Source organism: Rhinolophus ferrumequinum, chromosome 3, assembly GCF_004115265.2.
Source record: "Rhinolophus ferrumequinum isolate MPI-CBG mRhiFer1 chromosome 3, mRhiFer1_v1.p, whole genome shotgun sequence".
In the NCBI taxonomy this organism is placed as follows: domain Eukaryota; kingdom Metazoa; phylum Chordata; class Mammalia; order Chiroptera; family Rhinolophidae; genus Rhinolophus; species Rhinolophus ferrumequinum.
The window spans coordinates 59,447,725-59,472,529 of NC_046286.1; the positions used below are offsets into that span (position 1 = coordinate 59,447,725).

General features: G+C 41.4%; 1 protein-coding gene across 4 annotated transcripts; it reads left to right on the forward strand.

Annotated features, from left to right (window-relative positions):
- The first annotated feature begins 441 nt into the window (after window positions 1-441).
- On the forward strand, window positions 442-23,115 carry PRDM1 (PR/SET domain 1). Of its 4 annotated transcripts, none has more exons than XM_033103603.1 (7): window positions 442-708; window positions 2,291-2,539; window positions 9,351-9,470; window positions 12,819-13,071; window positions 18,044-19,152; window positions 19,618-19,746; window positions 20,136-23,115. In XM_033103603.1, the coding sequence occupies exons 1-7, from the start codon at window positions 667-669 to the stop codon at window positions 20,706-20,708; spliced, it is 2,475 nt and encodes an 824-aa protein (XP_032959494.1). In that variant the 5' UTR covers window positions 442-666; the 3' UTR covers window positions 20,709-23,115. The 4 variants fall into 4 exon arrangements, with proteins under 4 accessions (XP_032959494.1, XP_032959495.1, XP_032959497.1 ...); XM_033103604.1 differs by having other exon boundaries at window positions 442-693; XM_033103606.1 differs by lacking the exons at window positions 442-708; window positions 2,291-2,539; window positions 9,351-9,470 and adding an exon at window positions 11,591-11,725.
- The last annotated feature ends 1,690 nt before the right edge of the window (window positions 23,116-24,805 follow it).

Below are 24,805 nucleotides of genomic sequence, written 5' to 3' on the forward strand. Positions count from 1 at the left end.
AAATAATTTCGCTTGCTCTTTTCAAGTAAGTTTTATATAATCTGTAACTGTAAACTTCAGCGGAGGAACTACAAAATTTTTAGGTAATTTTTAAGTTTCCTTTAACATAAGGAATGTGTGCTCCCCCCACCCCCACCCCTTATAGAGCCACAGCAGGAAGGAGGGAGGTCTGGAGTATTTAGAATACAATACAATCCGAGTAAACGTTGAGGTTCAGTGCCTGCAAAAAGGAGTAGGAAGATTCCAAGTAAATGTTGAAATTCAAATGCGAAGGGAGGAAGCTGTCGGAGGCTGGCGATCTGGGAAAAGCAATGGGCTGGGCTCCGCGCGGCTCCGCGGAGTCCAGGTGTGACCACGCCCCCCCCCCCCCCCCCCTTCAGGCAGCTGGTGTTGTGAATCAGACGAATGGGAAATCTGCAGCAGGGAGGGGAGAGGAGCCTCGGCGCTGGTTAACACAGACTGAAAGTGCTGCGGTGACACTCGGTCCTCCAGTGCTGCGGAGAGGCAGGGCAGCGCACAGCACCTGTCCGCCGCGGAGAGCCGGGACGCGGGCGCCCGGGCGGCGGTAGATAAGGAGGGAACCGCCGAGGTGTGCTTCAGTCCCCAGCCCGCGAGGGGACGCGGAGGAAATGTGGACTGTGTAGAGATGAGCGACACTTATCTCCAATGTTGGATATTTGCTTGGAAAAACGTGTGGGTACGACCTTGGTAAGGAACTTGAGCTTGTTTTTAAATCTGAAATTGATCTGAAAACTTTCTTTTTTTTCTTTTTTACTTTTTTTTTTTTTTTTTTTTTTTGCTATCGTAGTCGCAGTAGAAACCAGAAATACTTCTGCTTTAAGGCACTTAGAACTGTCAAACATTTATACTTTTCCTTATGAATCATTAACCCTTTCAGTTCTAGGCATAATTGTCAATTCATTGAAATTTCAGTAGTGGCTCCTGCCCACCCCCGTCAAAGTAACTATCCCGGGTTGGCTTCATTTTACAGTTCTGTTTTATTTTCACATTTATTTGGCATCATGACTTGTACTTATTGCAACTAACTAAAAATAAGCAAGATTGTTTAAATCGTGACTGAGGAAAAGACTACTTGGCGTTTAACTTTTTTTAGAAAAGAGCATCATATTTTGGGAAGAGATAGAACGTAGACGCCACCTTAAAGGACTCCACAGGGCTATGTTTACATTCTACGGAGGTCATGCTCTTACATGGAAATGATACCCCTGTCCCTACTCTCTATCAAACATGTGTATATGGGAAAACATTGCAGAAGTTGTTTACCTTTTTTTCCTCTCTTTAGAAAGCACTTTTCCTGCGGGTGAGGGGAGACTCGCGGAAATATCCTTATCCATTTACAAGTGGAAGCAGAGCGTGTCCTCTGAGTCTTCTCTTTTTGTTATAACTTAAGTTACAGTAAACTGTAGCACATCAGTGACTTCTGGGAATTCGTACACTTTCAGATTTAAATGGAAAGTGCTATTTGTAGCTGAGGGCTCCTGAAGGACTTCTCTCCCGGGAATTCTAGTGAACAGTTTTATGTTTTGTTTTTGCTTTTTCAATTTGGCGTGAGATGCCCACAAGTCAAAAGACGCCGTGGGGCGTTTTCCCCCTTCACCCATTTTTCCTCCTCTTTTCCTGTGGTCCAAACAATTTCTGAAAAGCTGCACCTTGGTGATGCGGACAGGATGCGATCCTTTCCAGTCTTGAGAGGATGAAAGAGCACGCAGCCGAGGGGTGGGGGGGCGAGTTGTTTTGAAAGTTGTTTTGCACTGGGAGCTGGTGGGAAACTTCAGTCTTCCCCATTTGGAAAAGGCAGGCTGGGTTCCGCTCCTGCACCACACGCGCTTTCCATTTTTAGCTTCATTCACAGGCAGACAGAGCTCCTTCCTCTTCCTCTCCTTGTTTGTGACACTTTTCTGAGGCAGCTTTTCCACAGCGCTGAGGGTCTGGCAGCCATGACCCCAGGCGTTCTGGGACACAGAACTGAGCACCCACAACATTTTTCTGCCGTGAGAGGTAAAGCCAGGGATTCTTCGGAGGTGGTTCTTTTTTTTTTTTTTTTTCCTTTCTCCCCCAGTGAGGTTGCCACACTTTTTTTTTTTTAAGAGTAGCCTTCTAAAGCCTGCTTTTTCAAGGCAGTCTTCTTTATACGGCTTTTTGGCTCTTACTCAACTGTACCAAGCACTCCTCATCTGCTTTTAAAGTCTTCAGACTACCCTATTAGTCATAGGCTCTCAGAGGGAGCCACAGGACAATGGGGATTAAAGGCCTTTCCCTTCTCTTCCAGGCTGCCCCCAAGTGTAGCTCCAGCGTTGTGAGGTTTCAAGGGTTGGCAGAGGGGACCAAGGGGACCATGAAAATGGACATGGAGGACGCGGATCTGACTCTGTGGACAGAGGCTGAGTTTGAAGAGAAGTGTACATACATTGTGAATGACCACCCCTGGGATTCTGCAGCCGATGGAGGGACTTCGGTTCAGGCAGAGGCATCCTTACCCAGGAATCTGCTTTTCAAATATGCCACAAACAGCAAAGAGGTAAGCCTCTGGTTTATCGCTGAAGAAGATTGGCATCTGATGCCCAATCTCCCTACTTGCCCTTGAAGGCCTCCTATATGTGTGAGAATCTGTAAGTACCAGTAAATAATTGATTACTTACTTCACGTCTTTCATTGCTTTCTCTTTCCCTAAATCAGTCCCGTCTCACTTCCTCCAGCCCTCCACGGTTCAATACTAATTAGTAAACAGTTAAATCTTCTGGCAAGATGACATGGCTTGGGAAAGCCGAATTGCAGCATAGGGTGGGTGAAATTGTCCGTGAGCTTGGAAAAAGCCACTGGTCACCCTGGACTCACTGGCCCTAGCCCCTCAGGTGTACAATAGCTTTTGAGGGAGGAAACTTTTTCATAGAAATAAAAACTGTTTGTCATGTTTCTTTTGTCTCCTTTTGGTCATTAGATGGCTTTATTCTTTTTAATGAGCCAGCTTTATTGGCTGGGTTTCTAAAATTATTCTCAAAAGCCTGAGGTGTTTATGAACTGGAGGGATGGCCTAAACCGAGACGAGGTTCATGGAAGTGTCCTGTGTCCCGATGACTTCAGAGCTCACCACTGTTTAGCTGCGGCAGCTCCTTTGCTCTGGCTGGGCTGCCAGACCTATTCCTTACTGGCCTCTGAAGTGGGTACACTCTTTGTTGTTTCAAAGGGGCCGAAAACCTCAACTTGGAATGAGCAAAGGATTTCTGTTTACCCTTTTATATAACGATTATTGCTAGGCGTGATGTTTAGCTGTGATAGAACTTGCAGAACCACCTCTTGTTTTGAGCATTTGGCTACTGCAGTTGCTCTCACTAGTCTACTGCTGGGCGAAGTTGAAGGAATTGCCCCCGGAACAGACTTCCCACCATCACCATGACCACAGGTCACTGTCATTTCTATTACTGCCTTCAGAAAGTAGTGAGCAGGGATCATTTGCTGTAGGAATCCATAATTCGATACTGAGACTGTGCCATTACAGCCATGGCAAATCACTTTCCTCCTTTCCCAAGGAGCAGCATTTGAAGGAGCCGGGGAGCCTGTTTGGGAAATACTTTGTCTCTTTCCTGTTTGTGTCTGACTTCAGTGTTTTTGGTGAGGGGGAGACACAGCTGTCTAAAATTAAATAGAGCAACTCTGCTTTGAGTTTCACTAAAGAGCAACCTTTTTTTTTTTTTCCCTGCTGGGAGAGTGGAGGCAGATTTTATAAAAAGCAAAATTTAAATTGTAGTTATACATGAACCGTTGCTAAAAATTTAACTCCAGAGATTGGCCTTAATTATACCTCTTTGTAAAGTAACACTCTTCTCAATAGAAAGTCTCTTAATATGTGGCCCCTGGAATCAATTCGTTGCAGTTTTCAAGGTTTGGCTATGGTTTTAAAAGGTGTAGTGTGTTTTTTCCTATATCAGACTTGACCAAATAGTAGTCTGTTCCCAGGGTTCGTTTGTGCTGTGTTGCCCTGTCCAGCCCATTGGGACTGAAATAAATCTCCATTCTGTGGGTCATCTTTGTCTTTTAATTCTACAATGTTCTTATCCTCAGTTCAGCTCTTTGCTTAAGTTTTTCAATTTCCATCATTCTATTTAAAATCATAGCTAAATCAAGTAATGCCCTTTCATCATGTAGTCCAAGGTTCAGAAAGATAGTCCCTTACCCAAGGTGTATAGTTAGAGCCCAGCAGAGACTTGGAGCAAAGTTCTTCTGACTTCCCCAGCCAGTGTTTCTTGATTATGCTACACTGGCCCCTCTTGGTGTCACTGTGGTTTTATTTATCGTCTGAACATACTTCAGACCGATCCTTTAATAAGCTTGTTTAGGTTTGTTTTTGTTTGTTTCTTCTCTGAACATATAACTCCCTATTTCAGTATGTTCAGCACGCAAAAGAAACACAAAAAAACCATGCAGTGCCTGTATTCTTAAAGAGGATTCTTCAAAACTCACCTAATAAGAGATCAGGCTTCTCTTATTCTATTTCCCGTATTTTATTTAACTGAAGCACTTGACTAGAATAGTACATCTGCAGTCCGTAATCATAAAAGCTACCAGGAAACCAACTTAAACATAATACTGTCTTAAGCTCACTCTGGATTTTGTACCTGTTTTTCTGTTTCTCCCTTCCTTTTTGAACTTTGGGAAAGGACAGCTCCTTTAAGGTGGTGAAAGAAGACTGTGGAATTGGGTCATTGAGGGTATGATTGCTGCAAACCAGTTCTAGCAAAGACCTTTAAGGATTGATGAAATGTTTACATTATCATTATTCAGTTAGTCCTTTCAGTTCCACAAGCCGTGGAAATAGGAAAAAAGCTTTTTTACGTGTCCTTTTTATCTGAGTGATTTGACTGATTTAACTTGCCCTTCTTTAAATGTTTTCATTTAAGTAGCAGAAGACGTTACATTATGTACTGTTGTGCTGACATACTTGGGGATTTTTTTTTTAACAAGACCATTTTTCATTATGAATTTGTGCTATGTGTCAGCACCTTTTTTTTTTTCTTTTGGTTTAAAAACAAAACATACAAACCATATTTCTGATCTTGACCCTCATTTTTAGATTTGGTTTAGAATCATTCTGCACCTTTAATGAGGCTGTTCTTACTTCCTATTTCCAGAACTCAAACCAAATATAGACATACTATTCAAAACTTTTAAAACTTTTTTTTTTTTAAACTGGTGGGTTATTCTTTTAGGGGGATTTTCCCCTTGGCCTCCTGAAATACTTTTCTGTGAACACTTGAATACAGAAAGATCAATTTAAACATTTATATTTTAGAAGCAATAACCCGTACTGGGGTTAATTGAGTTCTAGAAGCAGCTTTGGCTCTGTCAGTCTGACCTCCCAAAGCCGTGTGGTGATAAACATCAGGCGGATGATGGGGACTCGCTCAGTGTCCATTTTGATTGAAGTCCATTATTAACTCAAGCCACCTGTAAAAAGTATCTCACAATAACATGCAATTCCCTTTTCTTCAGACTGCCTTATATGTACTGAGGCATTACCACATTTCCTTCAATATAAAGATAACTAAGGAGGAAACCTTCTAAAAACATGTCCATTCACTCCACCCCTTTAAAAAAAAATTGGTGTGCATTACAGGCTGAAGTCTTGGTCCACGATAGAGTTCTAGTAATCTCAATGCAGATATCCTTATATTCAAAATAGAATTTTAATCGAATGAGGCATTTTTATGGGGGGGGTTGAGGAGGGGGTAAAATAGCAAATAATTAAAATGATCTTTATGTAATCTGGGGTGAGGATGCTCATAGCACATCTAGACCTAAATGATGTTTCTGCTTAAAACCCACTGCTGTGCGTGTGAGTCCGTATACTCCCTAAATGAGGAATTCGCTTTAAAAAAAACAAACAAAGAACATATATTCTCCTTGCTGTCAGACTTTCATTCAGCCACTCAACCCACTCTAAGCTGTGAAATCTTCATTTTGTCGGGAAGCAACAGACATCACAGTGTGTTCTGTAACTGAGGCCACTGACAGAGACAGATCTGCCCAGGTGGCAGAAGGGTTGGCTTTGCACAAAATGCAAGACGTTGAAGAAGTTCTGGGGAGTGAGGAAGTGTTGAGGCCAGCGTCCTCGAGCTGATGGGTTTATGGAAGGCACACAGCCGCCTGTCCCCAGCAGAAATTCTTTAGGACCCTGGTCAGTTCCAGTGAAGTTTCCTTTCTGAGCTAGGTGAACACATTCTTAATTAGTCTTTTTAGCACTGCGAAATCCAGGGTACATACCAGGTTTTTCTGTGTTTTGTGTTTGCTCCAAGGAGAGAATGTTGTTGGCTAAGATTCACAGCTGGATCTTTCCAGGGACGGGGGAGAACTAGGGCTTGGTTTTGCACTTCCCATTAAAAACAGCCCTGGTTCCTACCCCACTCCATAGTTACTGGCCGAGCACTGTAATTTTAGAGTAGTAGCTCTGGGGTCCTCGCCAAATAATGCCTCAGACATGGATTGTTTGAGATGAAGGTGTTTATTGTGTATTAGAGTGCTGGACTGGGAGTGGATATAGGTGGTATGTGTAAGCTACACAGATTCCTTCCAACCTCGAAATTCTATGATTTTGTGTCTCTGTTTATCCATATGTGTGTTTATATATATATCCTATAGCTCTGTGTATAATAGGAACTCAAAATATTAAGGTTCTGTCCTGCTTGTAAAGATTTAATAGTGAGACTCTTATTTATTTGGGGCTTGAAGATTTTCATAGACCTCTCTTCTACCACAGATACTCTTCGTTGTAGATGTTCTCCTGTCTTGCCTGCCGAATTGTATTTATAAGGTTTTAGATGGCAAGAGATACTTCCAGTACTGCCTCATAGCTCCCCCAGTGACTTGCCCGTGGTGCTCTAATAGGTGTTGGGTGGCTTATGTCTTCTGCAAATTGCTTTATAGAAATAAGACTCTAGCTGACTTCTTTTTGGTCAAAAGAGAATGTTGTGTATTTTCCTAATGTAAGATTGGTAGCCGAAAACCAAGAGGCCCATTGGTTAAAAGAATGGCAATTTGGAAGAAAAACCCTGACCTCAATGTAATGCTACTTGTTGGTAATCAAGCTCTGACTCCTAAGACACTGTCTGCAAGAGACTATAATTTAAAACAAAGTTGAGGAACCAGTTGAGTACCTTTCTTAAAATTACTGCTTTAAAGTGGATATGTTGAAAATATCAACTGCTAATTATTGGCTCACCAACAAATGACATTATTTGTTTTTCCTGTTTGTCATTTTCATATTATGGAATACGCACTCAGATATGAATGCCGAATGATTCGTGTGTCATAGAAGTCAATTCCATGAATTTTTCAAATTAATTAGGTTCAATAATGTCTCATAAACAATGAGCCTCTGAATAAGTAAGGCTAGTTAAGCTTTAAGTATGTGTTTTTATCTCAAAACTGCTCTGAGGTGGTCCTGTCCCCAGTAGTTGTACTGCCAACAAATACCAATAATGACAAACTCTTATCGAAAGGGCAGATAGATGTAAATGAAGGCAGAGGAAGAGAATAAAATGAACATCTGCTTTTTTCGCCTCTTTGCCAGAAATTCATTAAAGGACCAAAAATAACACTCTAGCTCACCAGCCTGTTTCAACTTGTGTTAGGTATAGGAAAATTTCTTTTTTTTCTGTCTTTCCAGTCTGGGTATGCTCCATTAGCTTTTATATTGTCCCTTCCTTATATGTGTGCTTCTTCCATATCCATTTAAACAGAGGTTTAAATTCTTGATGCGATTTCATGAGGTGTCAGTGTATATCATAAGCAAAATCTTTGATTCCACTGTGAGCATTTATTGATTTCATAAAATTTGGCCTACCTTTTTAGGTATACAATTACACAGGAGCCACCAGGGATAATAAAAACTAGAAATAAATGTTATCTTTTACCTCCCCTCTTGGTTCATTTCAATATGATATTTAGTAAGTAATTTGTAAGCACTTTTGAATGAAAAGAAAAAATGGCAAAGTGTGAGTGAATGAAAACCAAAACAAAACTGTAACTGCAAAATGTTGTAAAGAACTATTTACAGAGGAGTTTTTTGAATAGTGATGAATTGCTTCCTGATTCGTGGTTGGTGATTTTTTTGCACAGCCCCCCCCTTAAAGAAATTTATGTTCAAGGAGGAACTGGCATAGTTAACGTTTCTTCAGCAAGGCCCTACAAAGTTGGAATGTGTGATACATCCAGTCTGAGAAGGTCATTTCCTCAGATCTTAGAACCCGTAGCTCTCAGAACCCACAAGTCTCCTCAATATAAATTCCATTTCAAAGGAGAACTTTTGACCACTGTTGAGTAGAAGATGCTAAAGAAAAACAAAAGTTACTTGAAAGATCTTTTTTCTTATAAAGAGAACTTACAAGATATGAAAAAACACAAAACCTCATCTGGGATGAAAAAAATAGAATGTGTTTGGTTTCTGGTTCCTTAGGCCTTTGTGGAACAACCAAAGAGCATTATATTGGTTTCTGAGGTTAAAACTATTTTATTTCCCTCAAACACTCTGTGTTTATGGTTTGAGGGAGAAGGAGAAATAGGAAACTAGGAGCAGGCTGAAATGGTCTAATCTTGACTGTCTAATTCTGCAGTATCTGATTCTCATTCTAAAACAGAAAGGTTACCTTCTATGTTCTAGCATAAAAAGTAATCATAAAAGTAAAGTACCCTCAGGGTAGCCGGATGGCTCAGTTGGTTAGAACTCGAGCTCTGAACAACAGGGTTGCCGGTTCGATTTGCCGGTTTATAATTCCCACATGAGCCACTGAGCTGTGCCCTCCACAACTAGGTTGAAGACAAGGAGCTGCAGCTGAGCTTCCAGAGGGGCGGCCGGATGTCTCAGGTGGTTAGAGCGAGAGCTCTCAACAACAAGGTTGCCGGTTCAATTCCTGCTTGGGATGGTGGGCTGCGCCCCCTGCAACTAAAGATTGAAAACAGCAACTGGACTTGTTGCTGAGCTGCACCCTCCACAACCAGATTGAGGGAGCTGATGAGCCCTGGAGAAACATTCCCCAATAAAAAAAAAAAAGAAAGAAAGAAAGAAAGAAAGAAACTAAAGGCCCCTCAGTCCCTGGAGAATAATCCTGTAGACTATTTTAATGCTTGATTATTTGTTTATGATGGAGGAGTTTAAAAGATGGCCTTTCCCCTAAGGTGAAGCTCATTGTTAATTACCTAGGCACCATTAACGTCTGCTCTCCATATCATAATTCTGTCATTATTGGTTGCATTGCCACTTGACAGATCCACTGAAATAAAAAGATTAGTTAATGTTTTACAGTTGATATAATTGTTTCATGTTTTACCTCCTTTAGGTTATTGGAGTGATGAGTAAAGAATACATACCAAAAGGAACACGTTTTGGACCTCTAATTGGTGAAATCTACACCAATGATACAGTTCCCAAGAACGCCAACAGGAAATATTTTTGGCGGGTAAGTAGGGAAAAGTTTTCCAGACTCATTAAGTATTAAAAAAAAATGAAGCTAGAATTTCTGGGTCACTTCCTTTTTCACCTTATACTGGGCCTTGCCACAAGTATTCAGAGTCCCCATGGACACAGGGAATTGTAAGCAAGTGTGATGAAACTGGCTAAATGTTTAGCCCTGGAAACACAGCCTGTAGGTGGTTAGGGATGGAGATATGGACTATATGTGAATTTTAATTTTTGCAATTCATTGAGCTTTGTGATGAAAGGAAACAGTTTGTTACTTGCCTCAAGGGTAGGTTCATTAGCATTTCTCTGCAAGGAAGTAGTAATGAGTCACCAAGCCTTAGATTTCACCTCTTCTTGATGTCTTGCTGAGTTAACTTGAATTGAATGGAAGAATAATCATAAATGAATAATCTTGAAAACAAATGCCATTAAGAAAGGATGGGTGGAAGGTGGCACTCAGAGGATGCAGATGGATCTCAGGACTAGTTTAAATGCATCTGCACCATAAAACTATTGGATTTTACAGTATGTAGGTTACACCCATAGCTTCAGGAAAATGCTTACAATCATGCAAGATGATAAACTTTCCTGTAACATCCAGTCAAAAAGTCTAGCCAATACAATTTCCTTTGGAATATCAGGGTAGAAAGGACCTCAAAGGTGAACTAATTAAATGGGACTCTTGAGTAAAAGACCCTGAATTAGGAGTGAACAGAGAAAAAAAGCGGACTGCTTGCCATCTTCCCATAGATCTCTCTGGGATATTTAGTTTTCTCAATTAGTAAATAAAGATACGCTTACAAAATTTAAAAGAAACTTTTTATACATACTTGTACAAAAAGTACATGACTACTTGGGAACCATTATTTGAATTCTTTTCAGAAACAGCTGCATGATGGCAACAAAAATTGGATTATACTTACTTTGGCCAATATTTACTTAGAACGCTTATATCTTTTAGACAAGTATCTTGATAAATGACACAGGAGGATCATTCAGAAGCTGTTCCTAAGAAAACAAGATTTATTTTTTTAAACCTGGAAATTTTATGGTTTTAGAAATTTATTATACAATTTTCCAAACAAAAGAGAGCACTAAGAATTGTGTGCTCACAATTTTTATTTAATAACCACTCATGCTTAAAATACATGATATATAATGGGAAAAATGTAAATTAGTGCATTTTTTGCCATTGTTGCCAATAAAGTCTTATGAGAAGTGAGCTTAGTGGTGTGTAATTCTTGGAGTTGCAGGTCTGAATTAAGACTAGCATAAGTCTCATTAACTCATGGTCATTTTGACAAAAGGCAAGAAAATATCTAGGAACCTCCTATCTCTGCCCCAATTCCCTGGTTCATTAAAGATTCACTCTAAGTAACTGAAATGCTTTCCTTGGGAAGATTTATTTGAATCAGTCCTTCACATGCAAAGGATATTGTAGGAGATAACTTTCCACATGTTGTTAAAAGCATCCTGATTTTGCTGGCAGGAATATGAACATCTGTTGTGAGGAAAGAAAAAGTTTCATGCAAATTACACAGTCAAAGAAGAGAAGGGATGTTCAAGTTGAGAAACCAGTGACATTTCTTGTAACTGTACTATGAGTCAGCAAGTTTTTAATCTTCTTGATAATATATGGAAATGTAGTGAGGTGATAGGGAGCAGTATTCATTTGACGTATGCATTATTTTATTTTCTTGTGGGTATGTTTGTGTGTGAGACTTCATGGCATCAATATTTCTGTTTTTAAATGAGGATACAGTAAATTGTAGTCTGTGGAAGGCTGACTGGAATCAACATACCCATAGCTTTAGAAAGCAGTTTCCGCCCAGCAAAGAGTGCAAGAGCGATGGAACCCCACGTTCCTGGAAGTTTGCACATCAGAGTAAACAAACTTGAAAACCCCTCTTGATAGCAGAATTCACCCAGCCTTGTTCCATTTTCTCTTAGCAAAACACACCGCAAAAGCTCTCACAAGCTGCTTTGATGAAGCCACATGTATTTCCCCCTTCACAATTTACAGGAAGTTACTCTTAAAAGAAAGTGATTCTGGTGTTTACTGCCCGTGTTAAAGGGACAGAGTTCCTTTTTGTCTCTGATAACGTTTGAGCGAGATACAAAACCGATTTATAGACTAACATAGTCAGTATGTGACTAAGAACAAAGCAGCAAAAACCTGCTGTCCGGTTAGAGCAAAATTTCTGCTACGAACTGTGCCCCACCACTTGGAGACTACAATTTGCAGATGACCAGGTATTGTATATGTATAAGGAAATTCTTAAGTCTGAAGAAAACGTGGTACAACTTAAAAAGAGGGAGAGAGAGAAACTTTCTGTGGAAGGGTAAGGAGTTTGTTTAGGAAGTAGTGTCAGTAAGAATGTATGTGTTGATTTGTCCTTTTCTTACCTCTGCCTTTTTACCGAGTGGCCCGAGTGCGTCTGTTAACCAGAAGCAGTACTACTGGAGGGCAATCTTTGAATTCTTCATTGTGCGTTGCCTTTAAAGAACGACATAGTGTCTTCCTGTTCTTTTTCCAAAAACCCATGCGTATGGCTCTGAGTGGTGTTTTAGCCAACCTCCTCACAGATAAGAGGGTTCCCTCTCCCCTCCTTTGACAAGGCTGTACATGTTTATCAAGAGGAAAAGTGACTCCTCAGTAGACTGTCAAATTCTGGCTTCTGTCCCGGTGTTCACTTTGTTATGGCAGGTGAAGTTCACCTTTGCCCCACCCAGTGTTTCCACAAAAAGGCAAGGTTCCAAGTATTCATATGAACAAGTGTTACTTCTGGACTCAGAGGCTTGGGGGTGGAGGATGTTTGCATAGTTTAAGCCTTGGGCGGGGGTGTAGGAAATGGCAAGTACAGAGGCCATAGAAAAAGTTGAGAGACTCAGTTTGACGTATTCAGTCAGCTTAGTCTTCTACCCAGTGACTCAAAGCATTAAAAGTCAGCATAATCGGAACTCGAGTTAGTAGTATCGCCCATCTGCCATTCACGGCTGTAGCAAAAGTAGGGCTCTGTGGTGGTTTGATCTGTCTGTGGCAGCTCCTTAAATGAAATTTTGTGTTTCATTCTTCTGTTATTTTTTCCTCCACACGTGAAAAGACCATAAAACTGAAATGGAAAAGGTAACTGACAAAGTGTGCCTCACCTATTTCCGCCCTTATTTCTGCTGATTCAAGAGAACCCCAGATAAACTGATTTGATCCTTTTTCTAACTTTTTCTACGTAGGGGACCAGAAATCATACAGGGTCCTGGCTGGGTTTGTTCTTAGAGGTGCCGGGGAAGCTTCCCACTGCTTTGGGGCTGACTTTCTTGAACACCGTCTGTCTTCTGTTTCGGACAGATCTATTCCAGAGGAGAGCTTCACCACTTCATTGATGGCTTTAATGAGGAGAAAAGCAACTGGATGCGCTATGTGAATCCAGCGCACTCTGCCCGGGAGCAAAACCTGGCTGCGTGTCAGAACGGGATGAACATCTACTTCTACACCATTAAGCCCATCCCTGCCAACCAGGAGCTTCTTGTGTGGTACTGCCGGGACTTTGCAGAAAGGCTTCACTACCCTTATCCTGGAGAACTGACAATGATGAATCTCAGTAAGTGGATTACAGAACAAAAAAATCTTAAATGCCAGTCATGTCAGTCCTGCCCCTATGCGCTAATAACATGTTGTTTAATTATATGGCTTCATCTGTTGGGCCAAGGAGGTGGCTTAAACTAGGGACTAAGAACAGAGGGGGAAAATTTTTTTTAATCCCTATTTCCTATTATAAAACTTGATCATTTAAAAAAATATTAAGAGCTACATTGAGTGTTTAATTCAGAAAGTTACAGGAAGACATACATGGCTAATTCTAATCTATTCAAAAGGGGGCAGGTAGGAGTATAACAGAGATTGGTCCACACACGCCGAGTAGGCAAAGTATAGCCCTTTGTTTGTGGTAGTTTGCCAGTGCTTAAGATGTGCATTGAAATATTGTAGAGATACACATTTGGCTATCAAGTTATGGTGTGATGTGGAACATAGTATAAGACTGATAGTCTAAATGAGTAACAAGATTTTGTATCTTAGCTTCCTTCCTTATGGTAAAAACCTAATTATCTGATCACTTGATCAGTATTACAGTAGCCACCTATCGCTTTATCTTAAATACTCAGTTCCTCAGGTTTATAAGCTTTTACTTTTTTATTTGGTTAAAGTTGCTATCGTGATATCTCTGCAAAGGGCTACTTCATTTTAGTTATTCTGAAGTGATATCTATGAATGACTTAAGAATTACCTTAAAATTCCAACCTGTTGTAACTATGGTTGTGGGTTCCCAGTTACACTAAGTTTTAAAGCATTTTTTAAATTAAATTTAAATTTTTAAATTTAAGTGTTACACCTTTTGGTTTAAAAGTTTCGGCATCTAAATGCTGAAATTTTTCTAACTTTTTGTTTTCATATCATTTCAAACTTAAAAAGTTGTAATAATAGTACAAAGAATTCCCATATACTCTTTACCCAGATTCATCAATTGTTGATAATGCTGTCCCATTTGTTTTTTCTGAAATCTACATTGTTTTAGTTCACGCTTTCACCTTTGAGACATTTGAAATTACTGTTAATATTAACATAAATTTGAATTTTGACTTCAACTTCAGGACCAATAAACAGACCAATTACTTATCCTAGTCAGGTATAATCCAACTCGATAGCTATTTGGTATTCATCTCACAGTGTCTAGTTTACTTGATCTCCCTACTAAGTAAATCTCAAGACTACATTTGTAGTTTTCTGAAACGTAGGGGCTATAAAATACTAAGGAACCCCACCCAATAGGATCACCTTTTAGATTTGTGTTCATGGTACACACATAACACACACACAATGCACCCTTGAACTTGAGCTTTAGGAAGAAGTTTTGGCCTGTTTGGGAATAAACTGGCTTTCAACATGAGCGTGATAGGTATAGTCAGGTCCTGACAAAAGGTGCCTGTTCTTTTCCCTCATCTCTCTTCAGCTCTCAAGAGCCTCTGTCGTATCTCTAGTGCCAAGCCTCCCAGGAGCCATTCAGCTATGTCAGCATCTGTATGTGCCCAGCCCAATGCTCAGGGCCTGGTGGAAAAGGACAACTTATAGCAGGTCATCTCATGGGGATCTGTGCTGCTGCTTCCTCCTAACTTTCTCAGCGTAGTGAGTCACCGCCCCTCTTGAGGGTCTCCTTACATTCCTGAATCTCAATCATTCATGGACTCAGAGAAAGACTTTGATTTTTTTTTTTAAAACAGTAACTCCAATTTGAGGTGAACCACCCCAGTGACTTTGCACCAACTACAAAAAAGGTTTTTGCACACATCCCTCACCCTCTGCCAATGAAAGAAAGGTTTTTAAAGGCCTTGCATTTTTTGTATTCCCCAATGAAAGGCCTTGCACAGTATTTTAAGATTCAAGGGCTTATCCTTTTTGTTTAGAAGCAACTTTCATGTATACTGTGAAACAACACTTTTCTTCCCTCAAATACCCCTTTTTGTTTATGCAGAATTTTTTTCTAAATGGTGGTTTAACATTTTCAAGTACGCTTTCATTGTCCAGTATTCATAGTAAAGAATGAGAGTCAACAATAACCAGTCACATTAAGCCAAGACTCCTACTGCCTATTGTGAAACCAGTTGTCTTAGGTGTGGTAACTGATGATTGAGACTCTGATCAGGAAAATTTCCACTATTTCATCAGGCCTAATAGGTAGATGGTGTCTGCAGGTGAGTTGTGTTGGGTTTCCATGCTTCAAGCATAATAAAGTTCTGTGCCAGAATCTCCCAGAGAGTTTTAAATGGCAAAGATGGTTCAACTGGTAGAGTTTTGAGGAGAAGAAATTCAAAGCAAACAGTGGTAAAGAAAAATAAGTAGCCAGAAATCACAAATTGGCATTTTTTAAAAAAAAAAACCAAAGAAAAGAAGTCGGAACTATTAAGTTTAATTCCTACTACTCCCATTTTTTCTCTTTTTTTTGGTATTTTTTTTTTCTATCTAACTAACCCATCTAGAAAACAGTTGACCAAATTAGAGACTTGTAAATGTTAATCTGCTTTCTCAGTTTCAGTTGAAAACAGACTTTGTTTTGCCTACTGCAGAACTTCTAGGTTCTTTCTTGTAGTCTTGGGGGTTCTTATTATAGATCGAAAATGTGAGTCGCATAATTAAGCCATTTAGAGCCTTCAGAAGCAGTTCACTCTTGAAATGACTCTGTCCGCCTACAGCCATTAAAGATTTAAGAACAAAAACAGATCTTGATTTTCTTTTTCATATTAACTCAAGCTGCTGCTGAGTAGGGGAGTCAGAAATGACACTAGCTAGCTCCACTGATTACTCAGCTGCTAAAGGATGATTTTTAAAAATGTCCCTTCAGATGAGCTGCATGATTTCCACTGTAGAACATCTCAGAAGGGACTAATGCTTCTCTCTGGATATGGTTTTGGAATAAGATATAAACTTATTTACGAAGATAAAAACTTATTTATGCTTTACGAACGCATAAGAGATAGCAAACATTTATTGTGGATTTATTACATGCCAGGCACTGTGCTAAGTATTTTGAATAGAAAATGATGAATTCCAACTTTCTTGTTTGTTGACTCAATCATTAGCTTTGTTTCAGCTGAATTTTTGAGGTGCTTAGTAAGAACACCTGACTAAGCGGGAGGGACAGTGCTATAGATGAACTTAAACATTTTGCTTGTGGCTTTAATTTGTTGAATATTAGAATTAAGGGAATATCGAAGCTACTGGAAAAATTAAGAAACTTAGATGTAATTTTCCATATTAAAAATGGCAGAAAGTTGTGATGGTGAAGTGTCTGTATTTTCATTTCACTAGGGTGACCTCTTGGTTTTTTTTTTTTCAATGTGGGCCTATGTGGATGCCTCCGCATCATTCTTTTGCACCTCCATGAAATTCCTTCCTGTGCTGTGAGATAGACGCCTTGCCTATCAGTTTTCCAACTTAGTTGTCTCTCTTCCTTTACCATTTCAGCTTTAAAAAACAAAAGTGACAATTTGAACTTCCTGCCTGCTGGGCCTCACTGAAAGACTGATATTGGCCTGATAAGGGGATATTTATTTTGGTTTAGTGGCTTCAGAAATCCTTCTCCCTCAACAAGCTTTCCATCATTGCCCTTCCCCCCGCCCCCATCAGCATCTTCCCTGATAGAGTCTTGGCTGTGTTTATTCTGGGGCTGCTGGCTCACCCGGGAGTAACTGATAACAACCAGCAGCAGATAACATTCTCTGAGGGGCTCTCAAACTGGAATCGAATCCCTGAAGCCTGTCAGCCTAGAGAATGGATTTGAAGAGTTCAGAATCTGGAGTTCCACAGAGTTCATTTCTAGACCTATCAGATATCAAGCCTGGAGTTGTTTTTCAGTTAAATCAAACAGGAACTTTTTTTTTTTTTTTTAAAGACAATGAATGATACTTTTACAGAGGCTTCGTCTGGTCCCCAGAACCTGTCCTCTTCTCCTGCCTTTTGTGAAGGCTACACACACCGACGGCTGAGGCCTTCAACCTACTCCTACTCCTTGGGCAGGTGTTCACGTTGGAGTGATTGCTCTCCAATAACCTGAGCTCCCACTAAGCAGTCTATGTTTTACTTTTGATTTCCAAAGAAGGCTGAACAGGGAATTTTTGGTTTTCCCTGCACTGACTGGTGTTTTCCTGAAGGCATCGTTTGTTCTGTGTTCTGTGTGTTTGGAGGGGCTGGGCTGGCGGTGGCCTGGAGAGTCTAGAAATGCCCTCCGCACGGCTGCTGTTCCTAAATAGTATATTTACCAAGTGATAATATGCCGTCTTTTGGAATAAATGCTTTCATCTTAGCTGCCTGTTTTCTTTGGTGCTCTAAGTAATTGAACTGGCTCGGGAAGTGCCTGTTGTGGTTTGGCAAAGATGATTATGTCACGCCTTGTGATTCCATGGGACACCATTGCTGGGAGCCTGCTTAGACCAGACAAAGCCTTGGTGACATTCTTGTGTGGTCAGCAAACCACGGGGAAAGGGTAGCATCTATGTTTCTAATCTGTCTGTTTGGCATAGGCAGTTTGAATAGAGTTGTATCAAATTCGTATTAAACAAGAATTGAGGGGAAAATTGATGACTGCTTATGACTTGAAATGAGTCGTAATGTTTCACATCTAGTTCACAGGGTGTGCTGATTTCCTCAGAATGACCTTGATTAACCTAGAACAGCCCGCACCCCAGTATTTTTTCCACCCTATTTTGATGGACGCTCTCCTGTTCTAGCCTGAACAGCACTCTTCCATCATAAGGTTTTTTTTGCTAATGGAAACAAAGTACGCCAAACGGTGCTATTCGTTCAGTCAATCGATGCTGTCAGTGCCCCCGTTTTACTGAGAAGGAAATGCAGTTGTGAGTGAGGGCCCCGAGCCTTCTAGCTTGAGAGGACGTTGAGAAACCAGGTGTCTCTCGCTTGTGGCCAGCTGCTGCTCAGGTTTGCTCAAGGAGAGAACAACTTTGGTAATTTCACTTCAGTTCTCTCTACCCCTCTGAGTAATCATCCTTTCTTTTTTATTTCAGCACAAACACAGAGCCATCTAAAGCAGCAGAACACTGAGAAAAATGACCTTTGCCCAAAGAATGTCCCAAAGAGAGAGTACAGCGTGAAAGAAATCCTAAAATTAGACTCCTACCCCTCCAAAGGAAAGGACTTCTACCGTTCGAACATTTCACCCCTCACTTCAGAAAAGGACACAGACGACTTCAGAAAAAATGGGAGCCCCGAAATGCCCTTCTACCCTCGGGTTGTGTACCCGATCCGGGCCCCTCTCCCAGAAGACTTTTTGAAAGCTTCCCTGGCTTATGGGATGGAGAGGCCAACATACATCACTCACTCCCCCATTCCGTCCTCCACAACGCCCAGTCCCTCAGCGAGAAGCAGCCCTGACCAAAGCCTCAAAAGCTCCAGCCCTCACAGCAGCCCCGGGAACACCGTGTCGCCTCTGGCTCCTAGCTCTCAAGAACATCGGGACTCTTACGGCTACTTGAACGCGCCCTATGGCACCGAAGGTCTGGGTTCTTACCCTGGATACGCGCCTCCACACCACCTCCCCCCGGCCTTCATCCCCTCCTACAATGCTCACTACCCCAAGTTCCTTTTACCCCCCTATGGCATGAATTGTAACAGCCTGAGCACTGTGGGAGGCATCAATAGCATCAATAACTTCGGCCTCTTCCCCAGGTTGTACCCTGTCTACAGTAACCTCCTCGGTGGGGGCAACCTGCCTCACCCCATGCTCAACCCCGCCACTCTCCCGAGCTCCCTGCCCTCAGAAGGAGCTCGGAGGTTGCTTCAGCCCGAACATCCCCGAGAGGTGCTGGTCCCAGCCCCCCATAGTGCCTTCTCCCTCACCGGGGCCGCCGCCAGCATGAAGGACAAGGCCTGTAGCCCCACCAGTGGGTCTCCAACTGCGGGCACAGCTGCCACGGCAGAACATGTGGTGCAGCCCAAAGCTACCTCAGCAACGATGGCAGCCCCCAGCAGTGACGAAGCCATGAATCTCATGAAAAACAAAAGAAACATGACTGGCTACAAGACACTTCCCTACCCGCTGAAGAAGCAGAATGGCAAGATTAAGTATGAGTGCAACGTTTGCTCCAAGACTTTTGGCCAGCTGTCAAATCTAAAGGTAGGTCTCAAAATAGCGCAGTCTGATTGGCTGCTAGTATCTGTGCCTGTGAGTGCATATACATGTTTGGATGTAGTTCGCTTTCCATTGAGTTATAAATTTCATTTTCAACGGTGTGAGACCAGGAATAGTTGATGTGGGTTTGGCTTTGCTTTTGCCACTTCTGGCTGTGTGGCTTTGGACAAGTTACTTCACCTCTCCTGAGTTTCTTCTGAATAATGAAAACATGGAGTGTGGGCTAGAAGATCAGTTTAAAGTCCCTGCTAGCCTGTGACTTTTGTTCCTTTAGCTCAAACAAAACAAAGTGTTCTGAAAACATTGGGGCTTTTATTTGTTCTGTGTAAGACTTTTTATCTTGATGCTTTTCTTAAGATGTTTGCATCATAAATGCCTGAGTCCTTGAGCAGAAATGTTAAGTCTTCCAGCCAAATAATAGCACAGCTAACACATGTGGCTTCTTCCCAGGTCCACCTCAGAGTGCACAGTGGAGAACGGCCTTTCAAATGTCAGACTTGCAACAAAGGCTTTACTCAGCTCGCCCACCTGCAGAAACACTACCTGGTACACACGGGAGAGAAGCCACATGAATGCCAGGTGGGCAGTATTTTCTGGGTAGAACTTTTGACCTTTGTGGAAGATGGCTGAGGAGTTTCCCTCCCCAGGTCATTTGGCTCGTAGATTAAGCCAACACAAGAATTCTGCCTTGCCATGGGCTGATAGCCCTGTACCTGCTGTGAGCTACGATGATGACACAGCCAGCTTCCAGTGGGGTGGAAAATGGTAGGGGAAATAAACACCACCTCATGTGCAGTGTGGCCACATCACCCTGTTTGCTTAATGCCACACCACACAGAGAGGCCACAGGGAGGCTTCTCGCCTCTCAGGTTGCTGGGCGTTGGTTTATAAGCTCACCCCTCCCATGGGCAACTCTTAATTTTCTGGTCTTCCCCTCTCCCTTCTCCACCCTCTTCCCTGCGCTATAGGTTTGCCATAAGCGATTCAGCAGCACCAGCAATCTCAAAACCCACCTGCGACTCCACTCTGGAGAGAAACCTTACCAGTGCAAGGTGTGCCCTGCCAAGTTCACCCAGTTTGTGCACCTGAAACTCCACAAGCGCCTACACACGCGGGAGCGGCCCCACAAGTGTGCCCATTGCCACAAGAGCTACATCCATCTCTGCAGCCTCAAGGTCCACCTAAAGGGGAACTGTCCTATGGCCCCGGCCACGGGGCTGCCTTTGGAGGACCTGACCCGAATCAACGAAGAAATCGAGAAGTTTGACATCAGTGATAACGCTGACAGGCTTGAGGACATGGAGGATAACATCGACGTGACCTCTGTGGTGGAGAAAGAAATTCTGGCCGTGGTCAGAAAAGAGAAAGAAGAAACTGGCCTGAAAGTGTCTTTGCAAAGAAGCTCGGGGAATGGACTCCTCTCAGGGTGTAACCTTTATGAGTCATCAGACCCGCCCCTCATGAAGTTGCCTCACAGCAACCCACTACCTCTGGGACCTGTCAAGGTCAAACAAGAAACAGTTGAAGCAATGGATCCTTAAGATTTTCAGAAAACGAACAGTGTTTTGTTTTGTTTTTTAACTTATGACTTGGCGAGTCAGGGTGCCTTAGCAAATTGCTTGTACATAATTCCAGTTTCGCAAAGCTCTCCTGACAGCACGTGGTTTCCCCTCACCTCTCTGGAATTAAAGAAGGAATTCCAAAGTTACTGAAATCTCAGGGCATAAACGAGGCAAAGACAATATATATACATATTATATATACTTATTTACACCCCCATCTATATATTTGAACCTGTTTATTTTGAATATTTGTGTGAATATGTTTGCATAGCCTTCCCATTGCTAAGACTATTACCTAGCCATAATTATTTTTTCAACGATCATCCTTCATAATTTATTATACAATTTATCATTCAAAAGCAATAATTAAAGAAGTTTACAGTAACTGGAAAAATTCTTGTTAATTTGAGTATAAATGTTATATTTTTGTCTTGTGGCCATTCTTTGTACATAATATCTGCACATCTGTTTAAGTAACCTAAGATTTAGTAAACAAATACATTACTTTAGTCAACCTCCCTCTATAATAATGGTTTGAAATGAGGTTTTGGCATGGCCAAAGTTAGGCCGTTGATGTGTTAATTCATAGGATCAAATAATTTGAACAGCATTGTGTAACTTGTGTGCAGAATTACCCAATAATAACTTCAGTAGAAGAAACAAGAAAGGGAATCTTGTGTGTTTCTGTAGATGGTTCAGTTATTTTTTTTCCCTAGCCACAGATTTGCTAGAAAGGTGACAAGGCTTTGCCATCCTGTCTCCTTCTCCAAAAAAGCAGGGTCACCCCACCCCCTAAGTCATGTGACCATTCAGAGTGGCCAAGTGACTTTTGCATCCCATCTTATTATCTGAAAATGTGAAGAAGACAAAATGCCATGTTTAAAACCACTGCGAAACATTCCCAAAGCACAGGTGGTTTTTGTATGAGTGAGGTTTGGAGGCTTGAGTCTGGGTGTTGTTTTTGTTGTTGGGTTTTTTGTTGTTGTTATGTCAAAATTGCACAAACATGGTGCTCTACCAGGAAGGATTTGAAGTAGATAGGCTCAGGCCACATTTTAATACCGAAAAAAAAACCCAAATGGGTATTCTCGTTGTCTTGGGGTAAAAGCCGGTGACAAACATTCCTGTCTCCAACACATCTATTGTCTTCTTTCTGTAAAACTCAGATTTTCCTCAGTATTTGTGTTTTTACATTTTGTGGTTAATTTAATTGAAGATGAAAGGGCATTGCAAAGTTGTTCAACAACAATTACCTCATTGAGTGTGTCCAGTAGTGCAGGAAATGATGTCTTTCTTAATGATTTGCTACTCTAGATGAGAAACGAAGTGTGCTCCAGAAAGATAGAAAGGGTGCCATTCTATCTTTTACTCTGCTAAGCCCAAAGATTACATGTCGGCATTCAAGGTGTAGCAAAGAATGATGTATATTTATAAATCTATTTATACCACTATACCATGTATATATAATATATTTATAACCACTTAAGTTGTGAGCCAAACCATGTAAAAGAACCTACTTTTCCTAAGGACAAAAAAAAAAAAAAAAGAAAAAAGAAAGAAAGAAAGAAAGAAACCCTTTCTGAGACTTTGCTTGACACTCAATGGCCTCACAGTCATACTGGTGAGCTTGGACACCCCTCACTATTGGTAAGAGACCTAAAACCTCGGTGCAAAGGTGGGGACCACATAACAACCTGGGAGAAAGAGACATTGCTTTTTACTAGTAAGGGCAACCTAAGATGGCTTTACTTTTGTTTTACCACCTTATGTGGTCACACCCAAATCACAGAAATGAAAATTCCTTTATTACTCCCTTTACCACTGACTTTTTTCTCTCTTCCTCTCCCTCTTTGCTAAGTAGCTGATGTATCATTAATCAATCTGGTTTATATATTCAGCATTCTGCTCATGGCAGCTATTGTCAATATGCGGAAGAGAACAACAAATTTAGGATAATTGGGGAAACCTAAGAGCCTTACTGATCTATTTCTGTAAGTGGCAAAACGGACCTTTTTTTTTTTTTTTTTAAATGTACCAGTGTTTGACAAACAGTCTTAATTGTAGGTACACTAAAGCATCACACTCTGACACCAAATACTTTCTATAACCCCATGGCTCATTTGTTCCCTTTTCCTGCCTTTTGTGCTTTCTCATCTGTGGGAATTTTTACCAAGACCTGCACAGTGCTTGAGACTTCTGCTCCTTCGCACCATCTGACTTCCCTCCCAGGCTCTTACATGTGAGTGTTGAGCCCACAATCAGCAGTGGTTTTTTTTCCTCAAAGTTAAATTGACCAAGTTATGGGCTTTTTACTTTGCTAAGAATGACAACCTATCTTATGTTTACGTACTGGTTTACATTGTTATTTATGTGCAAATTGTCAAAATGTAAATTAAATATAATGTTCATACTTTACCAATACTTGTCTAGCGTCTTGAGTGAGGGGCCAGTGAGCGACATCTTAACCATACTACAGGGGTGGCCCCAGAATAGATTTTAAACATGACACGATTTGTCTCCTGCCCGCCGCCTGCCTCCCGCAGCGATGGTTCCCTAATCTCCCCACCTCCCACACTTGTGAGTGATCTGAAGAATTGATCTGTTGTCTCAGAACTCAACAGTGTAAGATTTTCTTTAATTATGAGCTATAAGGTTCTCTAAGGAAAGCATTTCAAGCATTAGCCAATAAGTGGGGAAGAGTGGTTTGCTTGTTGGACTTTGCTGTACGTTGTTGGGGTAGTGGGAGGTAAGGGAGACTTGGATCAATTCCAGAAATGCCTGCCTCGCCGTGTGCCACTGTGTGTGTGTGTGTATGTGTAGACCCAGCCCACTCATGGGTGATAGGCCCTGGGAAGCCCTAGGAAGCTGAGTCAAGGCACACTTTGCCCGTTGGTGACATCACTTGGCTTCAGTAGCTAAACACTGAGCATGCCCCAGGGAATAAGGTCTTTTGTGCTTCTGCACAGTCTTCCTGTCTTGCATCCTATATTTTCCTTCCTTCACATCTTCACTCGGGAAGTAGATTTGCCACTTGTGCATTTAAATTAAAAAAACAACAACAAACTATTCTACCAGAAGTTGGGTTTGTTGGTGTGAAATCCAGGAATCATGGCAGGATGGCCACGCATCCCTAAAGGTCATATGGTGGGGAAGGGTCTACTTGCTTGTCCATTGATGCTCCAGAAACTAACCTCTCCTTAGCTGCAAATAAATTGGAGTCTCATTTAGTAGATGTAAATAGGAGATGCTTCTAGAAAGTGTTGGTGTCCTCAATGAAAACCAAAACACCTAGAGCCCTTTGCATAAGATTTTCATGCTTGCCATGTCATCCATCCTAAGTTTCATGGTTCCATGTCCATGCTAACGGCATGTTAAGAAAATAATGCTCCTTCTTTACACATGGACACTCAAAACTGCCCAATTTTTAAAAAATGTTTCTCTTTATATTCACTTAAACAGCTGTGCCAAGAATTTGAAATGCTGCCAACATGTAACTGTGGAGTTAAGAAAACCAGAACCCTATGTCATAAACGTGCCAAATGGTGTTGGTTGCACTACTAAATTCTACAGAACCATTGTGGTAATAATTTTTCAAAACAAAGCCCAATCAGATCCCAGAGTTTAACAGTTACTATCATAAATCATAGTTCTTTCCTTGGCAAAGCATGTCTTTTTTCCTTGAGAGTTATATATCTTGGGAACACTTGTGGACTTGGCTGTTTATTGAAACATTACATGAAAAGACAATATCACTAGGAGCAGAAGTCCACCCAGCCGGCATCCACACGGTGGGGTCGAGGCTTCGTGCAGCTGTTTGTAGGGCAAGGCAAGACTAAAGATATCATAATTTCCTGAATCTTTCCTTAAAATAAAAGCTCTGTCCAGAAATGATCCATTCAGTTCACCACCATAAGGGAATATGCAGAATAAACGGTTCCATGAGAGTATATGGGCACATTTCTAGATTCCCCCCCCCCCTTTGGGAGTCAGGAAACCAATTTAGGACCCATATGTTTATATTCATATAAGTGAGCTGATTCCCCCATGGAGGGGGTGACGGTGGAAGGGGCTTCTCC

Coding starts and splice junctions, on each gene's coding strand:
- PRDM1 (XM_033103603.1), top strand. CDS start 667: ATGTTGGATATTTGCTTGGAAAAACGTGTGGGTACGACCTTG. Junction 2,540..9,350: donor ATGCCACAAACAGCAAAGAG/GTAAGCCTCTGG, acceptor TACCTCCTTTAG/GTTATTGGAGTGATGAGTAA. Junction 19,747..20,135: donor AGAAGCCACATGAATGCCAG/GTGGGCAGTATT, acceptor CCTGCGCTATAG/GTTTGCCATAAGCGATTCAG.